The 21153-nt window shown below is 34.9% G+C and overlaps 1 protein-coding gene across 15 annotated transcripts in view; it reads right to left on the minus strand.

Moving 5' to 3' along the window:
* PCLO (piccolo presynaptic cytomatrix protein) overlaps positions 1 to 21153 on the minus strand; it is a 386717-nt gene that overhangs the window by 209003 nt on the left and 156561 nt on the right. For all 15 annotated transcript variants that reach the window (XR_011437785.1, XR_011437786.1, XR_011437781.1 and 12 more), the window contains exon 4: positions 6690 to 7427. Coding sequence is in view for 7 of the 15 variants with exons in the window: in XM_070264476.1 (XP_070120577.1) it covers positions 6690 to 7427 (738 nt within the window). In the remaining 8 variants the exon portion in view is untranslated. The remainder of the gene's footprint in view (positions 1 to 6689; positions 7428 to 21153) is intronic.

The following is a 21153-nucleotide window of genomic DNA, read 5'->3' on the forward strand; positions in this document are numbered from 1 at the left end:
GTGGGAACAGCCATCATTTAAATATACTTTTCTTTTCAATAGCAATGTTATTTTTCAGTTCCCCTGAGGAACATATTTTCCCTGTATTATTCTAAGTACATTTAGCATTAAGCTCTATTACACTGACTTTTAATTTTATTATGTATTGCATTTTTCTTATGTATAGAATTATGGCTACTTGAGCCTTTCTCGTCTTGTGTATACGAAATGATTATTCAAATTTTCCAGAGGTTAAGATCCATATTTTTTTACTTACTAACAAAAGCAGAGAGTGGAGAATTTGTTTTCCTTTCAATATTCCACTGTCATTTATTGACCTAGAGACCAGTCAGAGAAGGGCAGTAATGAATTGAGATCCATTTGGAACTCTTCCCATGGTGTCATATCTTGAGGCCTTCTCTAGCAGTGGACAACATACAAAGGCAAATCTGCACTGTCGAACTTAGTTCTGCCCCTTTCACAAATGTTGAAACTTTTAGCCTTCCAGGTTGAAGATAAATGGAAGTTTTTTGAATATTATTGGGGTTAAGAACTAAATTCTCGGTTAAACATAAGATTGCACAAAGAAAGGATGCAATATTAAGTTTTTGCTTAATTTTTCTCAAGTCATTTATTTTTATGGGCCAAAGTAAAACAACAAATGAATGATATTTAATCATTTATATAACGTTTAGGTCAAAATAAATTGCTAGTCTGAGGTGCCAAACACTTTGAATAAGATTAAGTCTATAAAATTCACTGGGCCTGGAGGAAAAAGTCAGATAGTCTCACTTACATGGGAATCTTTTTCACTACAGAAAGCTTCATTATTTTTCATCCTATCTGATTATGCTGCCATTATATACAATGGCTATATAAAACTCGAATACTAACCCTGGGTCATTTTAACCAGAAATAAAAGCTTATGCTAAAGGATATTCAAATTTTGGATTTTATCAGGAAAGATATAGTGTTTCAATGTAATATAGCAAATGTAGACAAGATGTTGTTTAAGTATATAAGCCAAAAAGAGAGAATTCTGTAGCATCATAAAATCTTAAAATATTAAACTAAAAAAGTAAAGAAGAATGTACCTTTCAAATTATTCATTATATTTCAGGATTTTAATTTCCATTTGTGGAACACATTTTGAAAGATAGGAATGACAGAGACAAAATGATGTGACAACAAAGAAATGTAAACAATGTACTATAATGATATGAATGACACAAATGACAAATAATATAAATATATAAACAAAGTAAAAATTACATAGACTGTTTGGCGTTGTAGTGGGAGCTGCTAAGAGAGACAAATAATTAAAATAATGCAAAGGCAGCATGCTAAAAGTGTCATAGGAAAGAAGCAGTACAAGTGGTGTTTGAGAGCCCAGCCTTTATAATCAGAACTGGACTATAATCTTAGCTGTGCTGCTTCCCTGCCATGTGATCTTGAGCACATAAATTTAGTTTTCCCTTCTTTAAACAGATATAATATTTACCTCATCAATAGTTGTGTGGATTAAACGGTGGAGAAAGGACTTAACACAGTGCGCAGAATATAGTATTAGGTAAATTAAGGGTGTTATTTTTATTTCAACCAAAAAGTAATTTAAAACTAATCAATAAAGGGAGTTCAGCAGCAGGAGAAGAGACTGCCACAAGGGAGAAGAGTCGCCCAGAGGTTCAGGTGGGATTTTTCTGATGGGGTTGCTGTAATGGTCGGTGCACAGAGAAAAACTGAGCATAGGTACAGAAGAGAGACAGCATAAGCTACCTTTAGGAATTACACAAAGGCATATTTGGCTGGTTATCTATTTCTCACTTGTGGGCAATATTAGGGGTTGCTTGAAAGTTATAATGAAGCCGTATTCCAGAGGGCTGACAAAGCCAAGCTAAGCTGTTTAGACAGGAGTCTTGGCCACGGCTGCAGAAACCTGGGCAGGAAGGCAAAATGATCTAATGGACTGCAAGAAGAAAATGTTAGGATTTTTATTGTACCTTTTAATCCAAAATAGAAATTACACTTTACTAATATTTAGTAAACTGATTGACATCAGTGTTCTTTTACTTCTTATGTCAGTTGCTCACATGGTCTGAGGGGAATCCTGGGAGAAAACTGGGAGTTACACTACGAGAAGTTACAGTGAGGCAGTCACTTCATTTGCTCACCTTTCTGTTGAAGCTTATTGTTCAGCTGGGCAGATTTGTGGTATATTACCCAGTTTCAACTAAACCAACTTTCCTATAATGGGTAAGTAGTAGACAAAGATTCTTGCAAAGACATCATGTGTTAAAGATAACACTGATAATAGAAGAAACACACAAACACATTAATAAAGAAGCTGACACTCTTCACATTGTTACAACCTTTTCATCAGCAACATTACAAAGTAAACACAGTGATGATCAGTAAGATCTAACACAAAACTGGCCAAAATATTAGACATTATCAGGAAAATTATTTGATATCTGTATTTACATCTATTATTGTTAATAGCAAATCGTGACTAAACACATAATATGCCTTGGCATTAAAGCAAGTGATATTATGATACCATCATAAACTTCTATAATTTTCAGTAAGTAAATACTCCAGCACTTTACAAATTTTCAATAAATTTAATAATAAACACTTAGAATCTTCTTTTGAATTTTCTTACTTCATAGTAAAAGAAAAAAAAGTCACACATTTGGGGAAACTTGGCTAAAGTAATATGTAGAAAACAATATGGTGACATATCAAACTGCATTTCTTTGTCAGCAAATATTGTTGGAAGGAATACAGAAATAACTATGGAAGGTCTGGCGGAAAATTATTAGAACAAAGTAAGTAAGTGGCAAAAGGTTTGGTGGTGATAGAATAAAAGTGCAGATATTTCTAACATGCTCAATTTATAATATTCATTACCTGTTTCAATAATAAAATACTGTACTTAAAGAATTACTATTGTGAGCTACTAAGGAAAAATGTGCCAATGAAGACAGCCTCAATATTAAGTGATTTGTTTAATAAAGATATATATAGGGGCCAGCCCGGTGGCGGAGCAGTTAAGTGTGCACCTTCTGCTTTGGTGGCCCACGCGGGGTTCGCAGGTTCGGATCCCGGGTGCAGACATGGCACAGCTGGGCATGCCATGCTGTGGTAGGCATCCCACATATAAAGTGGAGGAAGATGGGCACGGATGTTAGCTCAGGGCCAGTCTTCCTCAGCAGAAAGAGGAGGATTGACAGCAGATATTAGCTCAGGGCTAATCTTCCTCAAAAAAAAATAAATAAAAAATAAAAGTATATATATATTTCTAATGAAAAAACTGTATATTAAATAGTGAGGGGTGGCTTTCCTGAGTGGAAATATTTTTTTAAAGGGTAAGGTTACAGCGATAGCAGTACATGTGAAATTCATTTCCTGCATCTGTTACAAGTAAGCCAGAACTGAACAAAGTGCTTCAGGATTTTACAGATGTGGTACATGTTGCGTACTAATGAGACCTTCATATTTTGAAGAATATCTTCGATATCTTGCACTGAGCTAGAGAATAACTATGAATTTCTTTTAAACATGAATTTATTTTAATCAGAGGTTTACTGATTATCTCATTGGAAATTAATTTTAAAAGTCGTAGAATGTGAAGATTTAATTTTCTTTTTGCAAAAGTAGAAGAATCCCAAAGTTGTTCAACTTTTTGGTGATGACAAGTGGTTTTCAGTAATATACTACTTAATAGATATTTAGAAAGAAAGTAAACCCTAGTTACCAGCAATATGCTACCTATTAACTATTTAGGAAAAAAAATGCTAGCAGTCTCTTCAAGTAAATTATGATATGGAAACAGTGCTTTGAAGATAGATATTTGGAAATCATCATGTGATTACACTACATAAAATGACATATGTCATTTTTGAAAGCTGTCATATCTGCTCATTAACAAACTTTAAACAGAATATTTTAATGTTTATAAACCTCCCAGAGGAAGAACTCCAGTGGGTTTTAAAACAATTTGTTAAAAAAAATACTTTAAAACATCACATTTTCTGATTGTTAGCAAGACCAAATGATTGATTGGTATCAGGGAAGATTAACATTTATTTGTGGAATTTCCACAATTAAAAAAAAATTGTTTTCAATTCAAAACTTAGAAAACAGGTAGCAAAATTTGGCAAGCACAGTCTTTGACCCACTTCCCCCATTTCTGTCATATCCTTGTAGATTATCTCTTTTTGTTATGGATAGTCTTTAAAAATAAATGTCAAAATATCAAAATAAGCTTAACTTAGAAGTTAAATTTCAAACAACTCTATCATAAAATTTCAGACCAAGATTTTCAAAAATATTGAAGCACAGTCAATCAATTCTCTCTCTAAAATACTATCATTAATTATATTTTAATGTGATGAAACGTATCTGTATTTAAATAAATCTAATAAAAATGGTAGTTTTAGCTTATTTTACTGTTTATTTTATTTTTTGTGAATGTTTTATATTATAAATAGCATATTAGTAACTTAGTACATACATTTAATTTAGAAACAAATATATATACACATATTGAAGTTGTAAAATAAAAAAAAGTAGTGATAATAGCAAATGATAAAAAGAAAGTGATAAAGGTTTAAAATAAAATAAAAAGTGCATTCACAAAATATTTGGATACTTCTTGTTTAGCCTATATCTAACAATCAAGAGAGAATCATTAGAAATATCTGACTGATAAGAGTTAAATTATCTGAACCCTGAAAAATAACTATCTGACAACTATATACCAGAGAAGAGAGAAAGAGAAGGCATAGGGACCAGTAATTAGATTACTCAAATCATTGGTGAATGGTCATGAAGGCTGTAAGTTCAATAGTGTCCTTGGGAATCGGAGCTAATGGACAGAAGTGTGATAAACTAGATGCAGAGAGCAAAGGGCAGGTAAGAAGAAACCTCAGATTACTCAGAAGATTAGTGACTGGGAGACTAGAGACAGGGTGAATGATGCGGCCGTTATCAGAAATAGAAACTCAGAAGCAGAAACTACTTTTATAGAGAGTGGATAAGATTCAAACATACTGAGTTCCAGCTTACAGTGAGCCTTTGAAGTAGAAAAGACCTACTGAGTATTTAAAAATGCAGACTTGACACTCAAGAGGGGCAGAAGGTAAACAAGTAGACTTAGGAATCATTCATGTGGCTCCCCTAAGAGGAAAGAAGACAGAACTCAAATAAAAACAGAAAAATCTCATGGTATGGAGATTGGGAAAGAGCGAGCAATAGAGATAGTCAAAGTACAACTCATAAGGGGTGATGAGAAAGACAAAAAGAGAACAAAAAAGGAAGGGTCATGAAAGCCAAGGACAGTTTCACTAAAGGAGAAATGGTAAAAAGCATCAAGTTATGCAAAGTGATTAGCTAGGAGAAGCAACAGGTGATGGTGGCGATGGTGGTGGCTAGATGGAGTCATTAGATGGAGAGTAAACAAGCATCTGCTTTCTCTGACTCTGATAAACTCCTTTATACAACAAAGGAAGACCAGGATTCATTTAACGAGTGATGCACCACGTACAGAGGTGGCTTAGTAACCATGTGTTAAAACTCTAAACAAAAAAACAACTGAACCAGAGTCGGCATGGACTGTATGTTCTAATGAGAGTTCTAATATTAAGTTTTAATATTAATAAATCATTTCATTTTCCTGCAAGTCATTGCTGTCATCTGTGAATTAAATGCACTCAATCAGATATGGTATAAGATCTCCTGTAGCTCTAAAAAAAAAATCAGAGTTCTTCTAAAAATGTATTATTGCTTGAGCAAATATAGGTTGAGATGGGGTACTCTTAAAAGTTTCCACTGAAGGGGTTGGCCCAATGGCTGAGTGGTTAAGTTCGCGGGCTCCGCTGCAGGCAGCCCAGTGTTTTGTTGGTTCGAATCCTGGGTGCGGCCATGGCACTGCTCATCAAACCATGCTGAGGCAGCGTCCCACATGCCACAACTAGAAGGACCCACAACGAAGAATATACAACTATGTACCGGGGGGCTTTGGGGAGAAAAAGGAAAAAAATAAAATCTTAAAAAAAAAAAGTTTCCACTGAAGAAAGAGAAAAGAATAAATAATTCTAGGTTATGCTTGGATTGTAAATTACCTTTCAATATTAAAGACATTAACAAAACTCTGAACAGAATACATTATGTATATTAAAATCATGTTAAATACTAAAATAAACTTTTTCAAAAATGATTTTTGTCCTGAACGCTAGCCACACTTCTTTTTTTGCAATCACAGCTATTTAATCATTTTATGGCTGACCACATCTTAAAAGACTTTTAAGTGAGAAGAAACTTGTTGACTCTTGCTTAACCAAGTGGCTAAGTGAATAGAAACTTAAATAAAGACACAATATTTTGTTAAAGGGGGATACTGATTTTATGTTCATAGTGGAGAGAAAAAGGAATAACAAAATTGTAAGAAACTTATCACTCTATAGTATTTTGATAAGTTATTTAATAGGATAAGAGCTAGAAAAATTAATTTCACATCTATGCTGTATTTAAATTAGATTAAGCCAAAGTTCTTCATTTCAGCAAACAATTGTTACACTTTTCTGAAAATGTCATTAATTAAAGACTTTCACTTATATAATTACCATTAAGTACTCTGTGTACTTAGGTAACGGTTACTAGTAAATTACACATGTAAGACTGTGCAAAGTTAGGAAAATATAACTTACTGTTTTTTCTTTCCCAGGTTCCACCTGGTCAGTCTTTGCTGTGTATGCTGCCTGTGGCCGTTCTTTGAGTTTATGAGTCATCTCATCATCTTCCTTAGGCAGACTCTGAGGTGTGCCAGATGGTAAAGCCTCTGTCTTGGTCTGTGTTGGTTTCTTTTCTTGCATTGCCTGTGGAACCACTCTGCCTTCAGGTTTTTCTTCAGCAATTTGTACTTGACTTCTAAGTAAGATATGTTTCTGTTCCTCCTCTAGGGCTGATGCTTTTGCTTCTGGGGATAACCTTTTGTCTTCAGGAGGTGGCCTTTTGTCTTCAGGAGGTGGCCTTTTGTCTTTAGGAGGTAGCTTTTTGTCTTCAGTGGTTGGCTTTTCTTCTTTGGAGAGAGGCTTTTTGTCTTCAGGGGGTGGCTTTTCTTCTTGAGGGGCTGAAATTTTGTCTTTCTCTAGTTTACTCTCTTCTTGTTTTTGATCTGTGGTTACCTTAGGGGGAATTTTTTCAATTGAAGGGGTTTCTTTTACTTTTTCTGGAATGATTTTTTCAGCTTCTGTTTTTACTTCTTGTTCCTTCTTTTTCACTTTTACTTGGGCAGGCATTGCTGTTTTCTGAGACAGCGGCTCTATAGGGACAGATATGGAAGAGGCTTTTGGTCCTGACTGCATAGGTGGCATTTTGCCTATGTCTCCAAGCTGTCCGGATATTGCTCTTTGGGTTTGGCAATTTAAACAAAGCCATTCTTGAATCTGCAAATAGAATAGCAATGAACAGATTAACTATATTATAATGTATCTATTTGGTACATTTACCAAGATTAACATTTGGCAATTCCTAATTGATTTTTTGTATATGGAGAAGGTGGGTCATTGTTTTCTAAACCAATGACACAGTGCAACTCCTAAAGAAGATTGCAAAAAGACTATTTGAAACCTAAAAATATGAGGAATTGCTAGAGATGAGCAATTCACTCTCCTCACCATAGAAAAGAAAAAGAAAAAATCACATTAAAGATGGACCCAGGAGAGTAGCCATTTTTTGGGTGCAAAATCCCCATTTGTTCCAAAAAGAACTATTTTTACGCCTGATGCCTTCAAAATTAGTATTTCCATCATATATTTATTCAACAACTATTAAATTTCATAGTACTTTTCTTTCAACAACCAATTAATCAAAAGTTCTTTTAGGATTTAGCCTATGATCTCTCTCTTGACTTGGGTCAAGTGTAGCTTTATCTACCAGACTAGAACTACACAAGGTGAGGGTAGTTTTCAAGAATCACTTGTGCATAATTGTCTATCTGCTTTAGGATTAAAAAATAATTTCATTCTTAATAGTATTCACATTTCTCATGCAAATGAGAAAGAAACATTCACAGGCTCCAACTGTTTGGTATCTTTTTCCCCAGAGTTTTCTGAATTGCTGTCTAAAACATTTCCTCACATGTCTGCTCCTCAGTGTAATCCATGGGCCACCTGCACCAAATCAACTGAGGTGGACTGCAGACATGAAGATTCCTAGGAACTACACCAAAACTATTTTAGCAGGATCCTGGGGTAGGAGAAAGGAGGATCTGCCTTTTTAATAAAATGTTGGTTAATTCTTTTGCAAACTAAAGACTGAAAACGACTCCCTCATTACACATACAAATGATCACGTGGGAGACAGATATGTTAGACTAATAATATTGCAGAATTCCTCCCTTATTGAGGTATGTTGTGTGTTTTCTTACATTATACCTATTATAACGTAAGAAATAGAGACAGCTTCTAATTGCTACCATTTAATGAATACCTATTCTGTAAAGCATATGGTCATACAAATAGTATTGCTTTCATATGCTGTATTGTCTTCTGAGAAGTTCAATTTCAAACTGCTTTTCATACTGGATCACTCTTTCCAGTTGCATAATTTAAATTATTTAGAAACAAAAAAATCACTTGTTCTAGAATATTATTAGTGATCTAAGTTTCATTTCTTCAGCTTCCAATTTCTTTAGAGACATAAAAATTGTTGCTTAATAATAATGACTGTTTTGCAAACTGTAAGCCATTATAATGCTTATTTGCTGATCTAACAGAGTAAAGACAAAAGTCAATTATTTAATTTCAGTAAAACGTTGTCTATAAAACACTAGTACATATACGGGTTAATTTGCTTTCTGTGTGTATGATCTTTCAATACCCATTCCCTTCTTAATTTCATGTCTAAGCCACTCTACGGTGAACTGTGGCTTCTTTATGTAGTGACTTTATATAAAAGTCTCAGGAAAGAAACTGATTGAATCCCGTATGTCAAATACTAAAAGCTCCAGCCCTTGTGTTAAATACTCTCTGGAGGAGGCACTTCCATAATAGCTACAGAAAATCAATCTTAATCCGTGCTGTGGTTTCCAAAGCCATTACTTGGTTGAGCCACATCTTAGGATATTTTCACCTGGAGCACAAAATTTTTTTTTTTCTAATTTTATTGAGATTATGATAGTTTACAACCTTGTGAAATTTCAGTTGTACATTATTATTTGTCAGTCATATTGTAGGGGAGCATGACATTTTTAAAAATAAAAACAGACACAAATAATTGTATCACTCTGCCATTTTATCACACAGAGTCTAAAAAACAAATGCAGATGTGAATTAAGCTCTCCTATCAGGGAATGTCCTAATGTAAATAAGTTAGCGGCTCCAGGAAATATTTAAAATACCAGGCTTACAGGTTTCATCTTATTGGAAATTCTTGTCAATTATAAAAGTGTGATTATTTTATCTGAGATTTTGGGGCAAATTATTCTCACAAAGTTGTAATGCCTTGCCACTTACAGCATATGATACCACAATGGTACACAGCTCTTGTTAAATGGAAAATATTTTGAGAAAATAAACATAGTGACTATTTATATGAGTAGTATACTCATTATTTTCATATATTTGAAATTTAGGTCAGAGGATAAAAGGCATAATCTATTTAATCTATTATGTCACATAAAACACTTCATTTTCAGATAAACTAACACATGGACAAAGAGAACAGATTAGTGGTTACCAGAGGGGAAGGGGATTGAGGGGTGGGCATAAGGGTTGAAGGGACACATTTATATGGTAACTGACAAATAATAATGTACAACTGAAATTTTACAATGTTATGAACTATTATGACCTCAATAAAATTAAAGAAAAACCCACTTTATTTTCCCAATTTGAAATAATGTTTGATAAACTTACAAGCAGTGATAATCCACACACTACTAAGGTCAAGAAGGCAAAGAAACGGCAACGGTGTCAATCTAAGAGAAAAAGGGACTTATCCTGAGAGCATCATTGGCTAGTTCAAATTGTGTTTTGCTTAAATTCCCACCCATATTCAGTTAAACCAAATATTTCTAATCATGGCTATTTTGTAATTTTTTAACATGATGTTGCTATACTTGGTTTCTTGGTTACATGATTATCTGCATTTTGAATAAGATTATAAGCCAAGCCTATTTCTTTTGACTTTACACTTTGAGTAATTGTCACCAAAATTAATTTGCAAACTGAAGTCACCATTATGTCAAATAATTATGACAACATAATTCACTTATGTATCTATTCTGTGTATATCTATGGAATACATATACCATTTGGAAAGTATATGTGAAAGGCTTATTTCATAAGGGAACTCATATTCAAGTAAATAGAATAAGACATAGGTCAAAATAAGTAGAATATGCAGCAAAAAATAATAAGAGAAATGGAGAGGATGTGATGGATTTAACAGGATCTTCTGATAAATCCATTAAGTTAAGGAATTTGAACAATTATGAGTCACACAAGAGTATTTTTTCATTAGACAGTTAGAAATGCTAAATTGGTGGTCTCATATGTGTGTTTCTTCTTTCTGCAGCCCTAGAACCAAAATTAGAATGCCAACAAATTCAGCAAACAGCAGAAATGATAATATCAATGAGGAATTGAAAAGGGGGAAAAAACCGTGGTAACATCAAAAATTTTATATTTCTTCAAACATGTAAATTTAAGTTTTGTTTATTAAGAAAGAGGACAGGAAAAGGCAGAGGCTATGGTAAAATCAAAAGGAGAAATGAGAAACACAAAACTGATCAAATTTTGATAATGAGTAAAAAGAGTAAAAATGAATTTTCAAGAAAGTTCATTTTGGACAATACAGGTCACCATCATCATATCATCATTAAATTCAAACAAAATTACTAGAAAAATTTGCTTCACAAAAAACAATTTGAGAAGTACTCTATACCACATAAGAAGATGTAAAAATCTGTGGTTCACAATTTTTTTGCATTCTTTATTAAAAATAATCCCAAAGATTTTTGTATCACTGTATTCAGGAATTTAATTATTATATTCCTAGGTCCAAAAAAATGTTATCTGCACATTTAGTTCCTCAATAGCTACATCATTAAATACTCATAATATTTCTAGTCCAGCAGCAATCCAGAGATAAATTAAACAAGATTCCTTAAATTATATAAAAATTCAATACATAATATATCACCACCATATATGACTTTTACTAGCTGAAAAGATTTACCAGACATACCAGTAACATTTTCTGCAACAGTTACAATTGTAAAGCACATGACTAATCATATTTTGCCTTAAGGTAAAATATCAAATGAGTTACAGTTTTATCTTTCAAATATTTCTGTATAAAGACAGTAAGTCTCACAATCAGAAAATGAGTATATATTATATATAATATAAGGTATAATATGTAATTTATACATATATATAAACTGAAGGCATTTCTATCATATTACTGAGTTTACTACATAGAAAAATATACAGATACCTGTGGAAGCTTTTTTTTTTTTTAACATACTAGTCATCGTTATGAATGATCTCAGACCATTTCCATTTGTTTTTTTTTTTTTTTAAAGATTTTATTTTTTCCTTTTTCTCCCCAAAGCCGCCCGGTACATAGTTGTGTATTCTTCGTTGTGGGTTCCTCTAGTTGTGGCATGTGGGACGCTGCCTCAGCGTGGTCTGACGAGCAGTGCCATGTCTGCGCCCAGGACTCGAACCGACGAAATACTGGGCCGCCTGCAGCAGAGCGCGCGAACTTAACCACTCGGCCACAGGGCCAGCCCCAATTTCCATTTGTTTTTTGTGCTTTTAAAATATATTTTATTTCCAGTATAAGTATCTCCTAGTGGTATAAAACGTAATAATAGTTTATATTTCATCTATATTATTACTAAATCCATTTAATAAATTCAGAAGATTCTATACTATGAGACCAATCACATTTACATTCAGTGCTTCACATTAATAATCAGGATATCAAAATTCATCTCCAAGTAGGGAAAACTCTGGTAAACACAAATTGCATCAAAAATAACTCCATGTTGATCGTAACATACTAGAATATATCCAATTGTCAGCTAGTACATGTTAATAAGATATATTTATTTTAACATCAAATCATCAGGGCTTATTCAAAACAGAACAGTGCTCAAAAGTCCATTAATCTTAAGAGGAGAGTAGGAAATGAAGGTAATAAAATCCAGAAAAAGGATGCTGCTGTGCTACTCAGCATTTCTCCATCAACAAGCAATTTGCTTTATACAACATTTCAGCTGTAACTATAGCAACAATATCATTAAAAAAAAATCTCAGAACTTCAGGCCTATTTATTTTCTAAGTATCTTTTCTGAAGCATGATAGTAAGACCTGTAGCAGGTTGAAAGTCTGCTGTTAGACGTAAAACAGTAGAGAAGTGATGGTCACAAAACCTACATGAGCATTCATATTTTTATCTGAGAAATCTTAATAGCATTTTCACATGAATTTTCATTCAAAGACCAATAGGACTGATTTGGAAGCTCATATGGTTTCCACCAATAGGAGTATTTAAGCAGAGACTGGGTGGCCCCTACTCAGAATTCTGTAAAGGAAAATCAAGCAATGCAGATGCTAGGGACTATAATACCATCAAGTTTCCTGCCTACTATAAGCTTTTGAGTCAATAATAAAAATTTTACACAGCTTTTGTTTTTCTGTTTATTTGCTTACTATTCAGAATCTTGTTTTTTTTTAAGCTGAGAAATAACTACACTAATATTCTTCTTAGAATCACTGTTACTCATCAACAGATCCAAAAAATGGGGAGCAATAGTACCTGCAACTTGTCACTTTTATCAATGTCGCTTAAAGTCTCTGCATTAGGATGTTCTATTTACACTCTTACAAGTCAATCTGACATCCTCAAAGTCAGAGTTTTTGCTTACTAAATTTCTAAATTTATTTCTTTTTTTCATCTGTAAAAGGGAAAAGGACTGAATTCACAGCTGATGTGCTGTTTTTTCAGATTACACAATCAATTGTTCAGACTACACCATCAGGATATTAGAAATCTGTGGCCACTCATGAGACTGCACTTTACAAGCGTATGCAATGAGGTATTTGTGATACTTCTATTCTCATTTTGTCCCTCCTAAAAATGAATGAGATGTGAGTTAGGTCCTTTTCTTACTACACTCTTTTTGACTAGAATGTATCGCATCGTTAGTATTTTTGTTCCTTTTACAATCAGTGAAACAAGAATAACTGACATTCAACAAACACAATTGAATAAGTGGGGTTCTTCCTCATTTCCTTCACATATAGATAAAACAGTTACATCAGAATGTATTAGAACATGAATACTTATATGAAAACCAAGAAAAAACAAGAAGGCAATTTAAACATTAATTTCCAATGGAGTTACTGAATATGGAGGGTAGGAATCAATAATGAATCCTAATAGAATATTGGTTACTGTTAGGAATTTGTACTGGGATTATTATTGCTACATCTAAATTAATTTGTGGTCATGGCTCTACTCATCTCTTCTTTTATGTGTATGCTTATTTCTGTAAGACCTTGAATGCCCCTATACACCCACATGAAGTCTCTGTTTCACTCATTTGAAACTCTTAATCTAAGTTTCTATATAATGTAAACTACCTTAACAGATATTTCCATAACTAGCAACACACCAAATAAAATCATGTATAATACACCAGGGATTAAAACTATATTTAGATTATAATTGCACACTTGGTTGACATTCTTTTCATGTCAGTTTTTCTTTCACTAGACCAGAATCATTTTTCTAGTCACTTTCTCATCAAAAATAATATGTATTTTCCTGAAATAAGAAAGTAATCTGTTTGATGTTTTAAATACCATTACATAAATAATAAATACACACATGCATTAATTAAAACACCTCTAAATTATTACATTAACACAATTTTGACAGAACATATTGAAGAAAATCAGGGGCTAAGTTTCCTTATAGAAATATACATATTCAAATAAACATATATTTATGGAAATATGTATATTTATTTGCATGAACAAGAACTAAACAGGGTTCATTTCTCTGTAATGTTTTTCTTTCTTCCTACCTTCTCTCCTCTCTTTTTTCCTCTGTCTGTCTGTCTCTTTCTTTCTATCTGGAGAGAGGGTAGCAGGAAGAGAGAGTGAGCTTATTAAAACTATTCTTTGACTAAGTAAACTACCTGATATGGGTTCAATCGGGGCATTAGGATAACTGATTACCTACCAGAGTTCATAAAGGACAACTCCAAGGACACAGTTGATTTCTCACTGGTAACCAAAGATGCACTAAACTTATGAGTAATCATATATTCTTATTGTGTTGACAGCAGTTAACAAAAGCTCAGCTCTAGCAAAAACAGAAAGTTCAATGGAAAGGCTTATTTGTGGTTTCATGGAATATCTATTTGTGATTAACTGTTCTAGTCTACTACATTTTAGGCTTGACAACTGTTTATACAAGTTTAGCATAAACAATAATCAACAATTTAAAAAACATTTATGTTATATGGATATCAAGTTCAATTTTTTTTATTTTTTAATGTTATTGCAGTAACATTGGATTATAACATTATATAGCTTTCAGATGTACATCATAATATATTTCAAATTCTGTGTAGGTTACATCATGTTCACCACCCAAAAACTAATTATAGTCCATCCCCTCACATGTGAGCCTAATCACCCCTTTTGCCCTCCCCCCTCCCCACTTCCCCTATGGTAACCACCAATCCAACCTCCATTGCTATGTGTTTGTTTGTCATTGTTTTTATCTTCTACCTATGAGTGAGATCATATGGTATTTGACTTTCTCCCTCTGACTTATTTCACTTTGCATAATACCGTCAAGGTCCATCCATTTTGCCACAAATGGTCAGATTCCATCATTTCTTATGGCTGAGTAGTATTCCACTGTGTATATATATATACTACATCTTCTTTATCCATTTATCCCTTGATGGGCACCTAAGTTGCTTCCAAGTCTTGGCTATTGTGAATAATGCTGCAATGAACATAGGGGTGCATGTATCTTTATGTATTTGTGTTTCCAAGTTCTTTGGAAAACTACCCAGCAGTGGGATAGATGGATCACATGGGAGATTGATTCTTAATTTTCTGAGGATACTCCATACTGCTTCCCATAGTGGTAGCAGCGGTTTGCACTCCCATCAGCAGTGTATGAGGGTTCCCTTCTCTCCACGTCCTCTCCAACACTTGTTCTTTTCTGTCTTGTTAATTATAGCCATTCTGACCAGACTGAGATGATACTTCACTGTAGTTTTGATTTGCATTTCCCTGATAGCTAGTGATGTTGACCATCTTTTCATATGCCTCTTGGCCATCCGTATATATTCTTTGGAGAAATCTCTGTTCAGATCTTTTGCCCGTTTTTTAATTGGGCTGTTGATTTTTCTGTTGTTGAGATGAATGAGTTCTTTGTATACTTTGGATATTAACCCCTTATCTGATATATGGTCTGCAAATATCTTCTCCCAACTGTTAGGTTGTCTTTTCATTTTGTTGATGGCTTCCTTTGCTGTGCAGTTTTTCTCCATTGAGAATCATATTTGCTGTGGGTTTGTCATATATGGCTTTTATTATGTTGAGGTATTTTCCTTTTATACCCATCTTATTTAGAGTTTTTATCATAAATGGATGCTGTATCTTGTCAAATGCTTTCTCTGCATCTATTGAGAAGATCATGTGATTTTTATTCTTCATTTTGTTAATGTGGTGTATCACGTTGATAGATTTGTGGATGTTGAACCATCCCTGCATCCCTGGAATGAAACCCACTTGATGGTGCTGTATGATCTTTTCAATGTATTGTTGTATTCGATTTGCTAGTATTTTGTTGAGGATTTTTGCATCAATGTTCATCATTAATACTGGTCTGTAATTTTCTTTTTTCGTGTTGTCCTTGTCTGGTTTTGGTATCAGGATAATGTTGGCTTTGTAGAATGAGTTAGGAAGGCTTCTTTTGTCTTCAATTTTTTGGCAGAGATTGAGAAGAATAGGTACTTAGTATTCTTTGAATTTTTGGTAGAATTCACCAGGGAAGCCATCTGGTCCTGGACTTTTATTTTTTGGAAGATTTTTGATTGCTGTTTTGATCTCCTTACTGGTGATTGGTCTGTTCAAATTCTCTACTTCTCCTTCGTACAGTTTTGGAAGGTTGTATGCTACCAAGAATTTATCCATTTCTTCTATATTATCCACTTTGTTGGTGTATAGGTTTTAATAGCATTCTATTATTATCTTTTGTATTTCTGAGGTGTCTTTTGTAATTTCTCCTCTTTCATTTCTGATTCTATTTATTTGAGCCTACTCTCTTTTTTTCTTGGTAAGTCTGGTCAAGGGTTTGTCACTTTTGTTTATCTTTTCTTTTTTTTTTTTTTTTTTTTAAAGATTTTATTTTTTTCCTTTTTCTCCCCAAAGCCCCCCGGTACATAGTTGTATATTCTTTGTTGTGGGTCCTTCTAGTTGTGGCATGTGGGACGCTGTCTCAGCGTGGTTTGATGAGCAGTGCCATGTCCGCGCCCAGGATTCGAACCAACGAAACACTGGGCCGCCTGCAGCGGAGCGCGCGAACTTAACCACTCGGCCACGGGGCCAGCCCCACTTTTGTTTATCTTTTCAAAGAACTAGCTCTTGGTTTCATTAATTTTTTTCTATTGTTTTTGTAGTCTCTAGTTCATTTACTTCTGCACTGATTTTTATTATTTCTTTCCTTCTGCTAATTTTGGGCTTTGTTATTTTTTTTCAGTACCCTTAGATGCGCTGTTATATTGTTTATTTGAGATTTTTCTCCTTTGTTGAGGTAGGCCTGAATTGCTATAAACTTCCTTCTTAGAACCATTTTTGTTATATCCCATAGATTTTGGCATGTTGTGTTTTCATTTTCATTTGTCTCCAGGAAGCTTTTTATTTCCCCTTTGATTTCTTCATTGACCCAATCGTTGTTTAGTAGCATTTTGTTTAATCTGCACATTTTTGTTGCTTTTCTGGTTTTCTTCCTGTAGTTGATTGCTAGTTTCATATCTTTGTGGTCAGAAAAGATTCATGGGATTATTTCAATTTTCTTAAATTCATTGAGACTTGTTTTGTGATGAATCCTGGAAATGTTCCATGTGCATTTAAAAAGAATGTGTATTCTGTGGTGTTTGGATGGAATGTTCTATATATTTCCACTAAGTCCATCTTGTCAAATGTGTCATTTCAGGCCAGTGTTTCCTTATTGATCTTCTGTTTGGATGATCTATCCATTGGTGTAATGGAGTGTTAAAGTCCCCTACTATTATTGTGTTACTGTATATTTGTCCTTTTAGGTCTGTTAATAGTTGCTTTATATATTTAGGTGCTCCTATGTTGGGTGCATGTATATTTATAAATGTTATATCTTCTTGTTGGATTGTTCCTTTTATCATTATGTAGTGCCCGTCTTTGTCTCTTGTTACAGTTTTTGTTTTAAAGTCTCTTTTGTCTGATATAAGTATTGCTACCCCTGCTTTCTTTTCTTTGCCATTTGCATGGAATATCTTTTTCTATTCTTTCACTTTCAGTTTGTGAATGTCTTTAGGTCTGAAGTGTGTCTCTTGCATATGACATATATATGGGTCTTGTTTTTTAATCCAATTGGCCACCCTCTGCCTTTTGATTGGAGCATTTAATCCATAGACATTTAAAGTAGATTTTGATAAACATGTGTTTATTGCCATTTTGTTAATTTTTTTCTGGGTGTTTTAGTAGTTCTTCTGTGTTCCTTTCTGTTTCTCTTGCTCTCTTCCCTTGTGGTTTGATGGCATTCTGTAGTAATATGTTTGATTTCTTTTGGCTTACTTATTTGCTTACTTATTATAGGTTTCTGATATGTGATTACCATGATGAACCTATATAATATTCTATGTACATAACAGTCTATATCAAGTTGATAGACTCTTTAGCTTGAGGTCTTTCTAAAAGCTCTACTTTTTCACTCCCTTCCTTCCACATTTTATGATTTGAAATCACATATAATCTCTTGTTTTGTGTGTCTATCCATTATCCTCATCATTGAAATAGGTTATTTTAGTACTTTTGTTTTTTAACCTCCATCTTATCTTCACAGATGGTTGATTTGCTACCTTTACTATATTTTTACCTTTACCACTGATTTTATTGCCTGGTTTTTTGCGGGGGTTATTTTTTTTTTAATAATATTTTATCCCTACTTGTGGTCATTGCTTTCCCACTTAAATATGTCCCTTCAGCATTTCTTGTAGAACTGGTTTCTTGGTGACAAACTCCATTTATTTTTGCTTCTCTGGGAAGCTGTTTATCTCTCCTTCCATTCTGAATGACAATCTTGATGGATAGAGTATTCTTGGCTGTAGGTTTTTTCCTTTTAGCAATTTAAATACATCATGCATTCTTGTCTCGCCTGTAGGGTTTCGGCTGAGAAGTCTGCTGATAGCCTTATGGGCTTTCCTTTGTATGTCACTTGTTGCCTTTCTCTTGCTGCTTTTAGGATTCTCACTTTATCTTTAATTTTGGACATTTTAACTATAATGTGGCTTGGTGTGGGCCTCTTTGCGCTTATCTTATTTGGAGCTCTCTGTGCTTCCTGTACTTGGATGTCTGTTTCTTTCCTTAGGTTAGGAAAATTTTCACCTCCTATTTCTTGAAAGAAATTTTCTGCCCCTTTGTCTCTCTCTTCTCCTTCTGAGACACCTATAACACAAATGTTAGTGCACTTGATATTGTCCCAGAGTTCCCTTAGGCTATTCTTATTCTGCCTAGTTATTTTTTCTTTTTTCTGTTCAGCTTGGGTGATTTCCTCTAGTCTTTCGTCTTGCTCGCTCATCCATTCTTATGTAACATCTACTCTGCTATTGAGTCCCTCCAGTGAATTTTTCATTTCCAGTATTGTATTCCTTATTCCTCACTGGTTCATTTTTATATTGTCCAGTTCTTTGTTGATGAGCTTACTGTGTTCATCAAGTCTTATCCCAATATCTGTGAGCATGCTTATGAGTTTTTGTTTGAACTCTTTGTCATGTAGGTCATTTATTTCTGTTTCATTTAGTCCATTTTCTGGGGTTTTGTCCTGTGCCCTTGCTTGGAATGTATTCTTTTGTGTCCTCATTATGCCTTTTTCTCTGTGCTTATATCTATGTATTAGGTGAGTCGGCTATGTCTCCTGATCTTGGAGAAGTGGCATTATGTAAGAGATGCCTTTTGAGGCCCAGCAGTGTGCTTCCCTCTCATCACCAGTTCAAAAGATCGAGGAGTGACCACATTGTGGGTTGCTTGTGTCCTTCTGCTGTGGCAGAGTTGCTCTTAATGCAGGTACACAGGGAGTCTAGTCTTTCCTTCACTGGCCAGCTGTTTTTAAATCTGGTTTGGGGAGACTTGGCACCATTGGCTACCAGGTCTACCAGCACACTCCTGTTGCAGTTTTCCTGTTAATTGGGTAGGTACCCATTGTAGCTGGTTGCTAGGCTCAGGGGCTTACAGTTGCTATAGGCCTCAGGCCTACAAGGTTGTTGTCAGTTCTCTTAGGAGTGCAGCTGAGTGGGGATGGCCCTGGGCACGGAACACTCAATTGTTTAAGGCTTTGGAAGGTGGGGCTGATCCTTTTTATGGCTATTTGTGAAGCATAGGTCTTCTGCCACTTATAAACCTCACCCCCTACAGGACCACACTCATGTTCAACACAGTCCTGTTCCATGCACACTTCCCAACCCCCTGGAGTATACCCTGATACTTGACTGCTGAGGCCCCCACCTCTCCACCAATGCCCCCCTGAGGGCTTGCTTTTGGGCAGGGTGGGTGCTTAGGTAGGGCTGCCTGCCCTGGCTGAACTGGAGTAAATCTGTGCTCCAGTGGGTGTGGCAGCCCCCTGGGCTAACAGCCCAGGGGAAGAACCTCAATGGCATCTGCCGGGATCTGTGTTAGCATGCCTATACCATGTCAGAACAATGGCCCCCACCAATGTCTCAGTCTCTGGAGAGGTCCCCCCACTCGCCAAGATGCCCTCAGAGCCCACCAGGTGAGTCTCTTTTCACCAAAGGACTGTCAGCCATTTTTTTGGTGATTTTAGGTTGCTGAGATGTGTGAGTTTATGTGTGGGCCCTTTAAGACCCAGGTCTTTTCAGCTTTCATCCAATAGCTTTTCTGGGTTATTCCCCACTGCAGTTAATAGCCAGCAAAGCCAGAGAGTAACACCCTCATCTCAGTTGTGCTGAGTCTGAAGTATGCTTATAGCAGTATCAGCCCCGCTCCGGACCTCACTCCTCCAGGGAGGGCCACATACCTTAGGGTAGTTCCCACTTGGCTGGCTGAGAAACTCCACTGTTCCTGAGGGTGGCTTTTTTCTCTTCAGCAGGAATTTCTGCCCCTTCCACCTTAGTCAGGACTGTCCCTTGTTGTTGGGTTCTTTTTACCCAGTTTTCAGTTTTCTATCCAGGGTAATTTTTCCAAAATAGTTGTACCCTGGTTGTGTTTGTGGGAGGAGATGAGTTCAGAGTCTGCTTATGCCCTCAAGTTCAATTTTTTAATACATTCACTTCTCATCCCTCTACTGTTGTAGAGTTCTATTTTACTATATCCCTATTATAAGATGTGTGTGTTGATTTTGCATGTGTGAATAATTACATGAAAGCAAAACAAAAATGTCTTTTAAGTCTAACTTAGTCCCTAGTCAGCACTACAGGCAATGAGTGATTGAATTTTAAAGCAAGATTTATTTTGAAGATTCTATCATTCTTCATCATAGAAAAATTTTATGTTTGTTTAAAATTATAAAGCTATACACATTTGGAAAATAGATCATTTAAAGGACACGAGCTGATTAAAATTTGTAGAACATTTTACATGACAAATAAAAACCAATTCCAACTTTTAAATTTAAGCATAATTGTGTATATAATATTCAAAGCCACAATAATCTCACAAACTAGAGAATCTAAAATATATAGGAAGGGAGGTGGAGGTCTCCATCAATCAGACTGACTGGATGATGAAGAATGGATGGAAGATGGTTGGAGAGACTGGTTAGGTGTTCAGCTCTCCTACAACATGGCAGAATATACTGCAGTACTGGAAACCTTTCTGCAAGGAAGAGTCAATACGGTGATTTTGTAAGGTGTAAACA

This window comes from Equus caballus, chromosome 4, assembly GCF_041296265.1.
Source record: "Equus caballus isolate H_3958 breed thoroughbred chromosome 4, TB-T2T, whole genome shotgun sequence".
Lineage (NCBI taxonomy): Eukaryota > Metazoa > Chordata > Mammalia > Perissodactyla > Equidae > Equus > Equus caballus.